The 14,410-nt window shown below is 34.2% G+C and overlaps 1 protein-coding gene across 3 annotated transcripts in view; it reads right to left on the bottom strand.

Moving 5' to 3' along the window:
* Positions 1-13,194, bottom strand: part of Crag (DENN domain-containing protein Crag) — a 167,864-nt gene extending 154,670 nt beyond the window's left edge. For 2 of the 3 annotated variants that reach the window (XM_089102130.1, XM_089102132.1), the window contains exons 1-2: positions 12,911-13,194; positions 8,495-8,832 (exon numbers count right to left, since the gene is read on the bottom strand). In XM_089102130.1, coding sequence (XP_088958256.1) covers positions 8,495-8,693 — 199 coding nt within the window. In that variant the 5' untranslated portion in view covers positions 8,694-8,832; positions 12,911-13,194. The remainder of the gene's footprint in view (positions 1-8,494; positions 8,833-12,910) is intronic. The other variant, XM_089102131.1, reaches the window with a different exon arrangement.
* Between the last annotated feature and the right edge of the window lie 1,216 nt (positions 13,195-14,410).

The following is a 14,410-nucleotide window of genomic DNA, read 5'->3' as shown; positions in this document are numbered from 1 at the left end:
TCACCTATTTTTTGCATTTTTTTTTATATATATTTTCACCCTATCAGCATCAAACAAATTCTTGTGTGGGTGTCTGATGCTTTATGTTCAAAAGGGAATTCACTGGATGCTCAAATATTTGGGTGCCCCTCCCCCTTCAACCCAAAAAAAGAAGAAAATATCGAAGTTTGTTATTATTTTTCTAACAGTTTATAATATTATTGAATTAATTCATTCATTTTGCGCAAGTTCTTAAATATCCCCCCACACCAAATAAATTATCGTATAGATTGCAAACAAATTCTTGTGTGGGTGTCTGATGCTTGATTTTCAAAAGGGAATTCACTGGTTGCTCAAATATTTGGGTGTCCACCCCCCCCCCCTCACCTCAAAATAGAAGAATAAAATATCGAAGTTTGTTATTATTTTTCTAACAGTTTATAATATTATTGAATTAATTCATTCATTTTGCGCAAGTTCTTAAATATCCCCCCACACCAAATAAATTCTCTTATATATTGCAAGATTTCCAAAAATTGAAATAATGCTTTTAAATAAATAAACAACTGATATTTCATGCAGTAAACATTAACAATCCATAGTCAATTGATTGAGATCTTACATAAAATTATTAATAAAAAAAAAAAAAGAAAGGAATTTGAGACTGAAATGAAAAAAACTACACTATTTATTATAGGGATACTTCCCTTCTCAATCCCCTCTCTCTTTAAAATACACTAAAAACATTCATAATACTCTTAGAATGGATTTGCTCATTTATGTGGATTTTCTAACACCATCCTTGATCTTAGGGTGGTATCCCCTACCCATCCCTCCCGTACAGTTAAGCATATGAATTTAGGATTTTATCTTATACTCTAGTTTTCCGCAATACTGCCTCCTCCTTAGCACCTATTCTTAACACAATCTAAATATAATTCTTCAAATGAATAAAGGCTATGGTTTAAATTTCTCCCCCTCTCCCAGTCCGATTGATACAACAGGACTCTCAGGGACAATTTGACAAACTTTACCCTCCAAATACATTTTTAAGCCTCCCTCCCTCTTCCAATGAGTGATCCATTAACCTCCCCCTTGTGTAAGTTGGTGTGTGTGACACTTATAGCAACTATGCAATGGAATAGATAGATTAGTATACTTCAAAAGCCCAAGGGCTATGTACACAGAAAAAAAAAGTATACAAAACAAGGAAATCACTAAAGAACTACGGAAAGGCGTCATAATATCGAACCGTCAGGAGCACGAACGTCACGAGCAGTACAAAATCCGTCATAACATCGACAAAAAAATCCGTCAGAACCTCGAACCGTCATAACATCGACAATTTTAAAACTTTAGTTTTTTGGGGTTTATGGGGGGAAAGGTACCTAGGTTAGGTTAGGTTACGTATTTAATATATGCTATGCTTTACCCTTACCCCCTAGCCGAAATTTGTTTCTGAACTATTATATACTTATTACTCTATATAAACTTATAAATTTTTTAGATGTTACGACGGTTCGAGGTTCTGACGGTTCGATGTTATGACGTTTCGTTCTTGCGACGGTTCGCCAAAATGGTAGCACCCCCAAACTACAAACAAAATGCATACGAAACAAAAAATGTTTCCAATTACAAAGTAAAAACACATAATCTAGAAACGAAACAATTTGATCGTATAAATGTTTACGTCTCTCCAAGCAGCGCAATAGCGCTGCCTAAGTAAAGAACGATGTGGGCACAATGTATTTTTTTTTCTTGGTCTTGGACCATTGCACTTCGTATCGAAGGAGTTGTAAAAAATACAAATGAATGTGCATTGTCAGTTTAATATACATATACTGATATTTAGTAATCAAAATGTTAATATTATTTGATTTATTAAAGTTATAAAAGTAAAAACGTTTAAATTTTTTCAGTAAAGTGCAAATTATATTCTGGCCTTGGGAAGGCATAGGGGTTTTGAGCCCTACCCATACTATAATTTCTGCTCGTTTTGAGTTTGACTCGGTAATTTATTGTAATTTCTGTTCGTTTTAGGTTTCATTTATTTATCGATGCTGATTTGTGGTAGTTTCACGGTTGGTAGATTATTTGATTTTATTTTTGCTCATTTTTGGTTTAATGGAGTTCTTTACTTTTCTTTGCAAACTTATTTTGTGGAAAAAGATTTTTTAACTAATCTAAACACACACCAACTCGAGTTAATGTTGTTGGGCTTCTACTTTAAAGCCAGGAAGCAGCAAATCCATCCCACTTAAATATTTTCCACTTAAATAAGAAAGCACCAGACACTACCAGAGAAAATGGTCCAAATTCTCTACCTCATCTTTACAGAGCGGACAAGCACACCACCCCTATCCAAAACAAGATTTAGCCACATTACAATGTTTCAATATTATCGAATTGTCAACCAGTCCCTGCTAGTACTAAATTTCTTGATCCTCTAAAATAAAACGCACCTGACTTTTAAATATGTAAATCAAGTACTTTTAAATGGTAAATATATATGTACCATTATGTACATTGGGTAAACAAATATGTACTTTTAAATGGTAAATCAAGAGGACCAAGACCATCATTTTGTGAAATTCGGGAATGTCGACATTCACCGGTGAATGTCCAAAATACCTTTTTTTTTCCTTGGATTTAGTCAGCGTTGCCAGTCAACTTTTTCAGTTTAATGCAAGGTTTGATGAAAACAGGTTAGGTTAGACAAGGTTTAGTTAGGTTGGGCTATGTTAGGTTTTTAACCCGTTTCCGATATTTACAACCAAGTTTAACCTAACCTAAATTAACATAACCTAATTTAACTTTAACTTTTACCATCATAGCTTGCGTAAGACAGTAAAAGGTGACTCGCTAAGCTAAATGAATCCAAACAGAAAAAAAGAATTTCGGACATTCACCGGTAAATGTCGACATTAACCAGATTTCGGACATTCACGGTAACAATTCTATAAATCCATTCTTCAATACTACACATAAATGAATAGTCTCAAATACATCAACTCAATGAAGCAATCAAAGTATTGTCTATAATAATCTTTCATTACAGTCTATAATTTACTAACAGCTTAAAAAAGCTGTTAAATTATTGTCTATAAACATACAGACATTTTTTTTTGTTTAGAAATGGAATGCAACATCTTACGTTTTAACCAAACTACATGTCTCACACTTAGCCGTTTTGCTCACACTTTGCATGGCACTTTGGCTCTGTTAGTGCCAGAGTTCGTGTTTTGTAGCACAGAGCGTCCAAAAATAATTCCTTGATGAGGCACAGTTCCACTTTTCTTTTTTTATTTCAAAAGGGGAATAGAACTAAAAATATCGATCTAAATTACTCCTCTCTCCATATTCTACAATCTCTGGTTTGACGCAACCCTGCACAAAGAAAAAAAAAACACTGTTTCACACTTTTGTAAATAAAGAACTGAAACATTCGTTACGGAGCAGGGTTATCTAACCCGCTAAATCCGATTGAAATTTTCGCTCATCATTATGTATAGGCCTATGTATTTTGCATACGTATACTTTATAGGTTTTGTAAACAGCGCAACTGTAAGTTAGCCTATTTTCCATATAAATACATTTCTAAAGTTAGTCCATTTAGAAGTCACACAATTTCATCTTCGATTTTATTAAATTCATTCGTTCTTGTGTGATCTCTTTTAGTCCTATGTTGTTTTTGGCTTTAATTTATTGATTTTTTCGTTTTAGTATTTGTCCAAAAGTTCCATTTCTCAGTTGTTGTTTGTTTTTTTTTTTTATTCAGAAACTAACCCCAAGTTTGTTCTTAAGAACAGCACTCTGATAAATATTTTATCCACCTTTTTCATATTTGTTTCCCTTCCTTAGATATTATTTTGACCCTGCTCTAACCTGGGGGTTGGATCAGCAGGTATCCAGGGGCACCAATTCACGAACAATGTAGAGGAGAGCAAAATATCTTTTCCAAAGTCTAGCAGGGGGAAATTTTGTTTGTTTTTCCAATTTTTTATGACAAAAAAGAGAAAATCACATTTCCCAATGAAAATACCAAAAAAGGTATTTTCCAAATCTATGGGGAGGGACAAAAAAAATACAGAAAGCAATTTCCCCCTGCCCCTTCCCCCAATTGTAACCCCTGTGGACATCTATGTTTTAGACAAAACCCTTCTTAATGAGAATCAACTTTGTGACCTTATATGACCTTATATTTTTAGCCTTCTATGACCTTATATTTTAGGCGACCTTATATTTTTCTCATTTGGTACCTAACTAACATAAACTAGGAGACAAACTAATTGAAATTTCATCGTTCTAGGGTGTAGCCGTGTGCAAGCTTTGGATCCCATTGAGGTTATGATGGTACGCATTGAGTAGGAATCCAATTCTTGTTCTAGAGATACCCGCATAATTTTGAAGACAGCAACAAAAAACATTTCCAAAGAAAAAATTACAGGTTGGTGACATAAAACAAGGCTTTTGTGCCGCATGTAAAATCTATATTAAAAGTGAAAGCAGATCCGGGCCTTCGAGATTGGGAGGGGGGATTTTTCTTTCACCCGAAAAACTAACTCTATAATTAAATTAAGGACAAAAAATAATAATAATATAAAATAAAAATAAAATAATAATAATAATAATAATAACAATATAATAATAATAATTTTACTACCAAGAACAAAAAATCATCTTATACTCTTTATTGTATTTAGGTCAATTAGAAGATAAAACTGATCTAGTGAAGCTTTATAAATCAAGTTACAAATAAACTTGGAAAAGGAGAGATTTTAGAAATAAAAGAAACTAAGAATAGAGTGAAAAAGATGAGAAAATTGAGATCATCGCAAAATGCTACCAATAAATCTGAATTCAAGCAAATTTGAAAGTGAAAGAACATAACTAACAACTAGGACAGTGAAAACGGTGCAATTGACTGCTCTGCATTATTGGTTACACTGTTATGTGTTTCTTCCCATTTTATGATGCTATATTTTCTTATTTATTTTTTAGACCAATTTATTTTTAGACCAATTAGAACATCAAACTGATCCAGAGAAGAGGCAAGTTACAAATAAATTTAGGAAAAGATATATTTTAAAAATAAAACTAATTGACTTATTAGTCAGTCATATTAGTATAGTTATCAATAAAACTGACTGACTTATATAGGAAATATTTTAGAAAATTGATGCAATAGTAGAGACTGATCTATCTGCATTATTGGTTGGAAACTGGTTTGGGTTTTCTCCCCAAACCATGATGCTATTTTGGAATCTAAAAATGTGTTGTGATCCTTTTTTTTTTTTTTTTTTTTTTTTTATTGCCCAAGACAACCAGTCCAAAAAGTGTAATAATACTTTCAAGATTATAAAAAAAGACTGCTACTTCTTCCGAAATATTGAGACCCCACCTCTACCAGAAAAAAAACAGAAATCAGAACACAATCCTTCTGTCCTCCATATAGGCCCCACGAATCCACAAAAACCCCTTGTACATGACCTTTTCCCAATCATTCCTGCGAATTAGTCAAAGAGAAGATACAAGTTACCAGAATCATCAAACTCTGGCTAATTAAAAGGCTTGATCTCTATTATGGATGATACTACAATAAATGTTGGGGTCAATAGAACATGGATTACACGAAGTTTTTCCAATAGATTCGAAAATACAAAAAAATATATCACTAATAAAAATTGATGAATCAAGTTACATCTTCTGATAGGTATCTAACATCCAAATTTACATAAAAATTCCTTCTGACCATCAGTTTTCAAATAAAAATATTATCCTCATTAAGGTGGCAAACACCAAATCATCAAACCATTTTTTCTGACAGCATCCTTCTAGCAGTCAAAACATTACAACAGCTGAAAAACTGCCAAATGCAAAGTCTTGTGAACACTTCTATGAAGTGTAGGTCTTTCAAATAAAAAAAAACTTACTGAAGCTGTATTCTGTAATGTACCCACATCACAAAATTTGGCTATACGAAATGCTTATATGTAGCTTATTTTTTAGGTCGCCTGTGTCATTAAATTGTATTAATACATATATTGCATGGTGTCAGAAGTTGGATCTTTCAAGTTCCCATGGATGTTCAACAGCCTATTATAAATTGGGACTCTAGTTCCCTTGCAAAGAAACGGAATCAATTTGAGCAGCATGCACAACTCATGTTTGCCACACTGCTGTCTGGGAAAACTGGAAAATCTATGTTTGCTTACCTTCTAATTTGGATAGGAGAAAAGGCAGCAATAGGAGAAAAGGGTTCAATACCTTTGAATTTGAGAATGGTGATACCCACAAATTAGAGCCTTTCCTAACACAGTTCCGAAAATATGCTAGCCCAAAGAAAAACACTCTCTTTGCTAGGTTTCTTTTTCAAAAGCAGGACCAGCTAGAAGGAAAAAGTCTGGGAAAGTACATTATTGACTTAAAGACATTAGCCAAACCTTACCTTTCCATGGAACCTAATGAGATGTTTCATGATCGAATTGTCTGTGGAATAAGAAACCAGGCAGTCAGAGAGAGATTCCTGGCTGAAGGGGATTCCTTGACTTTAGTAAGTGCTGTAACAAAATGCAGAGCCTGCAAAACAACCGCAAAATCTGCAGGTAAATCAGAGGTAAATCAGCAGAGGTATCAAATAGGAAATAGATGCACTTACCTACCACAAATGAAAAACTGCAGAAGCAAATAGATGTATATGTAGACTAAATCATCAAACACACATCAGTAAGTGACAAAAAATTGGCAGCTATCAAGCTGAAAACAAATTAAGACTCCCAGCTGAATGCTGTTCTCAAGGCCAAAGAGTCTGGATGGTGAAGCTGCAGAAAAATGTGCTGGTCAAGCATAGTCAATTATTTGAGCATTGAGCACAAACTTTCAGCTGAAAATGGTATTATCTTTAAAGGAGACATAACTGTAATACCCTAGACACTACAACCTGAAATCCTAAACAATTGCATGCAGCCCACCTTGGTGTGGAGAAAACAAAGCAATTGGCATACATGGTAGGTCTGAATGTGGATATTGAGGAGTAGGCTATATTTAGATGTGTGCTGAGAATATGCCTTCAAATCAGAATGAGCCTTTAATTCACCATTCCATCCCACCTCTTCCCTAGCAGAAGGTTGCATCTCAACTTTTCAAGTTGTTTATTAATAACTTCAGATTATCATAGCTTTTTTAAGCTGATAAATTGAGCAGCTTAACTTCAAATACAGTATTTGGTAAATTCAAAACTCATTTTACTAGATACAGCATACTATTGACATTCATACCAGATAATGGCCTGCATACCCCTCAGCAGAATTCCAAAGATTTGCAGAGGCCTGGAGCTTCACTTACATCAAATCCAGTCCAACCTACCCACAGTCATATGGCCTAATTGGAAAACTAGTGCAGACTGCCAACAGCTTGATGACAAAAGCATCTGAAAATAGTGATGACCCCTATCTGAAATTATTGGACTATATGAATACACCTTTAGACAGCATTGCTTCCCCTGCACAACTCCTTATGAGGCAGTAGTTACAATCAACACTACCATGCATGGTCAATCATCTATAAAATAAATTAGTACCTGTTGAAGTATTTCTTAGAAGTCATGAGAGTTGTCAACAGCAAGAGCATCATTATGATAAATCAGCAAAAGCTCTAGATCCACTTGAAGTATGTGATAATGTTTGTACTCAAATTTTCCCACAAGGTGTTTGGAATCCAGAAACGGTTGTTGGTCATTCATGACAGCCAAGATCATTTAAAGTGGAAACAGAAAAGGAATCTGTGATTAGAAGGAACAGAAAACATCTTTCTGGTCATTCACAATACAATCCCAATATTTGTCAATGCACACCCAGGTCAGCTGTACCACAAAACAAATCTCCAACCAAGCTCACTGGAACAGATTCCATGTCTCCAGCAGAGTCAAATCACAAAAACTTCAGCTCCCTTTATCCCCAAACATCACTAGCACTAACTTAACAAAGATAACATCCCACAAAGGTCTTAGGGTGCTTGCTAAACCTTCCGAGATGAGACCACACAGACCTATACTATGGGTATTGGTTTTCCTGAACCAGCCAGAACATGGATTAGAAAAGCCTATTGCACCCCCTGAAAGGCTCAACCTATCAGCAGAGTTGGTGTAAGAGGAAGACATCAAAGTAGTAGTTATGAGTAGTAGTAGACCACATAAAAGAAGCAAGCCTTATACCTTCTTACATATACCTTTATGAAGGTAGTCAATAATGGAGTGTAAGCCAGCTGAGTTTGGTTCTAGTGTTTGCTTAATGTTCCTCCCAAAAATGTGTGGGCCTTTTGAAGGACAAAATAAAGAAGATACAGCATCCTACTATGCTTGTGCTTTTGCACCCTGCTTATGTTATGCTTGCATTTGTACCATGCTTCTGCCTTGCTTATATATTTTGTTTTGTTTGTTTTTTTAGGGGGAAGGTCTAGCATGCTTATAGTATATGAAATAAGCCTGAAAGATAAGTCATACAAAATAAAAACTCACCAGATGGGGTATATTCTATACATCCATATCCAGGAGGAATACCCTCTCCAAGAGCAGGGAATATGACACAAATATCTGTAATAGGTACATGATCATGAACCTTTATAGTACTCCCCTCAAAAGATATTTCCTTCACTGGTTCCTTTTTGTCACCTAAACCAGCAATCACAAAGTAATCAGCAATTCTGGTATCACTCATTCTGGTACTGAATATTTAAATATGTAGAAACAAATTTATTCACTATTCATATATTTACACATACTCCATTCACAGACTTAAATCTGATTCACTGGTACCTGTCTTCACATACTGTGCATATTATCCTTTGAGTGTTGACCTGGAAGAGATAATATAAACTATAGTATTTTTGCATATATACTTAGCCTAATTTTGGGGGATTTGGCAAAAAAAAAGAATATTTACTTCCCTCATCTTCTTATTAAATTCAATCTCTTTACAAACAGAAAAGACTGCTAATACCTAATCCCCAACAGAAAGGTACAAAAAAAAACCTTGTAGTGGAATGGTTATATATAATTAAACATTTTTCTAATCTTTAGCTACCAAGAAAACAAACAGAGAAAAGAAAATAATATATATCTCACTAACTCACTCTACAAAAAAAAACTTTTAAGCAATATGAACCATTACCTGTAAATTTACAGTTTTTTTTCTTTCTTTGCTAGATAGAAGATGAACACACCATTCAATGTGCCTTTTAGCACTGATTCCAAATATACTAATCATTACCCTCACAAATCCATCCAGCCCCCTTCTAATAGGGCAAGATATAGCCCGTGGCTATATGAAAACTTTGCTGATTTTGCACCCCCCCCCCCCCCCAAAAAAAGGGGGGTGCATTTGCAAGTGTAGCAATTAGTGTATTTAGAATCATCAGTATGGAAAGAAGCATTGTGTGGTGTGTTCATCCTTAAACTAACACAGTAGAAAAAAATTATCAATTCACCCCATTACTTAACAGATAGGCCTACCTTTTTGATTACTTTAAATATTCCCAGGTTCTCAGCTACCTTATTCCTCTGCATAAAGACCCACAAAATCTGCTAGGAAAGCCAGTGTAGGTCCAACTCTATGTGGTGACAAAATTACTAGCAAAACAAGTATCATAACAATGGAACACTCTAATATCCATAGATAATCATTAAAGATAGCCCTCATGGCTTAAGCAATTCTAAAATTGATATAAAAAAAACTCCTGGTCTGCAATCATATACCATTCCTACATTAAGAAATCTTAATCAATTGCTCATACATATCTACAGGTGCGTCTGAACTTCTCTAAAAATATGTGTAAAAACTCATCTATATGACATTTAATAGACTCCTATACAAATAACTTTCAAACAACCTTAAACTGATATCTTTAATGCTTAGACATCCAAGTGTATTCAAGAAATTCTAAAATATACTGTGCTGAATGCTTTCATAAAATGAAAAACACATTCAGAAATTTCACCCTTTCAAAACAACTATTTATGTAATCACCAAAATGAATGACAGCCTAACTAGTGGAATGACCTTTGCAAAATCAAACATTGTTAAAGTTAGCATGAAATTTACATTAGGGAAATATTCTTTATAATGATAATTCTCCCCTCCATAGTTTCCAACGAAAATTATTAATACAAATTGACAGGATATGATTTCTTGGTTTAAATTCAGCCCCTTCTACTATAAAAGGAAAGCGTAAAAAAACATTTTGATTTTTCCATTAAAGGTATTTTCAACTTTCAGAACTATCACTGTCCACCCCCCACAAAAACACTATAAATTAAACACAGCTTGAAACCAAAGTGTCACAACATAACTAATGGTCAACAGTGGTTAAATATTTCTGCTTCCAAGAACTAAGTACTAGCCAAATAGTTGTATATATCTGATAGCTGGTGAGATCTTCAGTCAAATTAGCCACTTTGAACTCATTCAACACTAGATTTGACAAAGATTGGGCAGAACTTGTTAAGAATCCAGTAAACATACGAGAAGTGAAGTTTGGTTAATGCTAATTAAATAAAGCAAAATAGGATGAAAATATAATAGTTTATGAACAAATTTGGGCCACATATTCTTAAGTTTAAACATTTTTCACAGAGTGAGCAATACCTGACAAGGCAGCAAAAACCTGTTTTTCATTAGGCTTTCATTAGATTCTTGATGCAGTCTTTCTTGCATGTTTACCAGATTCTTAACAAGTAACAATTGGGCTAATGCTAACTGAAAGCTGAGCTACAACTCAACTAAAACTGAAGTTGACATATAATTACAAGCAAACAATCAGCAGGCCATGATAACCTTATCTTGCTAGCAATGCAATTTGGTAAAAGTATAGTGTAGGGCAATAATCAGACAGGAAAAAAGATCCATATTAGACCCTGTTTTAGGATCTAATAATTATTGCTGTCAAAATTGAATCCTAGCCCCCCTAATGGGGTCAGATATAGCCTTAGGCCATATTCAAAAGTTTCTTGGTTGTTGGGGAGTTTGGCATTATTTTTTGTACTTATTTGTAACTGAAAGTTGGTTCAAATGCCAAATAAAATAATTTTGGGTAAAGTTCTAGCTGAGGGGATTATTGCTATATGGGTAAGTAGCAGAGTTATTTGAATGAAACTTTCAAGAATGAATCAGTGTCTAAAATGTATCTTGAGAAGGTGTCATTGAGCTAATATCTCTGGCCCCTTCTAATTTCTATAGCTTAGAAGATTGCACAGATGACAGGTCTATAGCTATCTACAAATTTTAACAAAAAATGTTTTACCTTAGTTTTGAGTTTTCTGTCTCTTTTTACTTGCTCTAGTTTTAGAAACTGCAATTGCTATTATTTCAGCAGGATTGTATGCAACATCAAGGCTTTTTCCCAAAATTTAAGAAATATTTCAAATACATTTTACCTTAATTTTCAGTGATCAATTTCTTTATCTCTGGCTTTAGTTCTGAAGATGCAATTCCTGGTATTTGAGTAGAATTTTTAGTTATATCAAAGTTGTTTTTTTTTCAAAATTTAGGAAATGTATTTGTATATCTTTAAAACCTTAGATATTGGGATTGAGCAAAGGGTAATTTTTTCATTATTCATATTACTGACTTATGAATAAAGTAAACGTACCACTCAATGCCTTTTTTATATTCTTTCCAAATATAATAATGATTTTTGTTGGAAATGAACTTTACCCCCCACCCCTATATATACCAATTCAGGAATATATATTTGCACATTAGTGGAATGGGGGGGGGAGTTTAAACTTACCTCTCAATTACATCAGAAATAAAATTTACTCTCACCCCCCTAATGTGCAAATATATACCCTGAATTGGTAGGCCCTATATATAGGGGTGGGGGTAAAATTCATTACTGACAAAAATGACTATTATATTTGGAAGGAGCATAAAAAAAGGCATTGAGTGGTATGTTTACTTTATTCATAAGTCAATAAAATGAATAACAAAATTTTATCAAGCAAAGTTGTGAAGCTGAAAACAATTTTGTTGTAGGACTTTATTTAATCAGAAAATCTATTTTGCAAGATTTCACTTTTATAACACACAGATTTTTAAAGGTCATCAAAGGTCAGGACCCTCTAGAGGGAGGAGTGGAGGTAGGTACTTTAAAGTACCATCCTGGGCACATTTTGGCCTGTAGACCCATTCCTGAAACTTTCATTTCCTAACCTAACCTAACCCCTTTCTATGATAGCCAAAAGTAGCTAAAGTAGGGTAGGCTAAATATTTACCAAATCATATTATTGAGTTACAACTAAAGTGAATATACCACACAATGCCTTTTTTTATGCTCTTTATGAATATAATAATCATTTTTATTGGAAATGAATTTTAGCCCCCACCCCTATACATAGCCTAGGCCTACCAATTCAGGGTATATATTTTCACATTAGGGGGGTGGGGGAACAGTTTAAACTTAGGCTTCCTTTCATTTACATCAGAAATAAAATTATCCCCACCCCCCTAATGTGCAAATATATACCCTGAATTGGTATATATATATGGGTGGGGGCTAAAATTCATTTCCAACAAAAATGATTATTATATTTGTAAAGAGTATAAAAAGGGGCATTGAGTGGTATATTCACTTTAGGCCTAGTTGTAACTCACTTATATGATTTGGTAAATATTTGCTGAATTTTGCCATAGGCTTCTACTGGCAACTCACTGATGCAGCATCAAGCCATTCACCTAGCCAAGCCTAGAATTTTGCAAGGCCTAGGCTACTTCAAATTCAGTTAATATAATCAAAGGTCCCCTTTTTATTATTTTCTGTTGTATTGTTCTATGAACACCTGTTTCAACAGTTGTTTTTCTATATAGCCAAGGTCTGAAGTGGGGTTTAGTGCAACTCATTGGACCTAAACAAAGTACAATTATTTAATATAACATACCTTTCTTTAATAATAATCCCAGCTGAACGGACACGCTTCTTAAAAGATAAAAAACCATAAAAAAAAATCTTTATTAACCTATTTTTATTTTTAAACCATAGCTTCAATCAATCTGATCTAATTCCAAATTGTTGATGGTGTAATCCCAAATACTTAGAACACTGTTGCCTTCACTTCACTACAGTAGAAATCCAGGCACTGAGATAGACAAAGAAATGAGCAAAATTACATTTATCCTGCTCAAAAATTGGATAAATGCAGGTGTGTATGATTCTTTTAGTGATCATTCACACATGGCTTTGTTGTAGTTGTAGTTGTGACTACGACTTAGCAAAAATTTCCTGTTCACACGGTGACACGGGTCTCAGAGTCTCAGTCCCAGGTGCAATAATATTTCGATTTGGATCAACGCACCAGCAACTTAAACTAGGTTTCAACCAATTACATCGAAGATTAGTGGCAAGAAATTTGACAGGAATCTAGGATGAGCAAGTGCTACAGATATGGATTGGCATAAGAGTTGATTTTCTTGAAAAGCGTATTATGCATAATATGCATGTGGAGAACAGAAGGTTTCTGTATGATAAAACAGAGAAAAATTACAAGAATACTTTGATGAAGCAAAATGTATCGCATGTGGTTGGGAGATCATTTGCTCAAAGCTAATACCCTGGCCTTTAGAAGCTGCATTTTCAGATACCTCTTGGGATGCTTGCTCAGTAAGGGTGCAGATTAGTTCCCCCTGATAAAAAAAAAAGCCATGAGTTTCATAAGCCATGATTGGTCGGTATCGTTGAACCAGGTTCAAGAAAGAACGCTCTGTGTGAATGAAGAAGCTTGTAACCCAGGCGCTACTAAGACTATGCCTAAGCCCCATGTGAATGGCCACTAATTAAACACAAATGATTTTCCTAATTGCTACCCAAGTCCATGATCTTGAACTTCTCTGAGAAATCGGACTTACAAATGACATTTGAATTATTTAGAGGCTACACACCATGGGTAATGATATTGATTTTAACCTACAAAAAGAATTCCTGTGCGTAATTTCAGTTCAAATCTTTATCTCTTTAACTGTAGATGTTAAAACAATATTCTGACGATTTGGATTAGTTTTCTAGCCTTTTTTTTCAAATTTAAGATACATTTAAGGAATTCTTAAAATATCATGAAACTGGATTTATAAGGATACGAGCCTGAAATTGTTTTTGTGGACCTTACTATAGATGCATATTTACACCATCTCAAGCTAGTTAAAATGGGGTCGCCACACTGTTAAGGGTATTTTTACAACATGCAAATACCACACTATCCACCCTTAAACTCCTTAAAAGATTAAAATTTTACAAATCATGTTGTTTGAAAACTTTGCTTTATTTTTGAGGCAAAAAACCATGCGTAAGCCTGTTCTGTTAGGCATATCCAAGGAATTGTTGTTCACAATAGAAGCAGTCAGAAAATATGCAAAAGAATTTTCTTTAATGAGGATAAAGGCCCTTA

This window comes from Artemia sp. Qi Xiang Cuo, chromosome 16, assembly GCF_049724085.1.
Source record: "Artemia sp. Qi Xiang Cuo chromosome 16, ASM4972408v1, whole genome shotgun sequence".
NCBI classification, from domain to species: domain Eukaryota; kingdom Metazoa; phylum Arthropoda; class Branchiopoda; order Anostraca; family Artemiidae; genus Artemia; species Artemia sp. Qi Xiang Cuo.
Note: the sequence above shows the minus strand (reverse complement) of the source record. Positions and strands in the feature narration are given on the sequence as shown.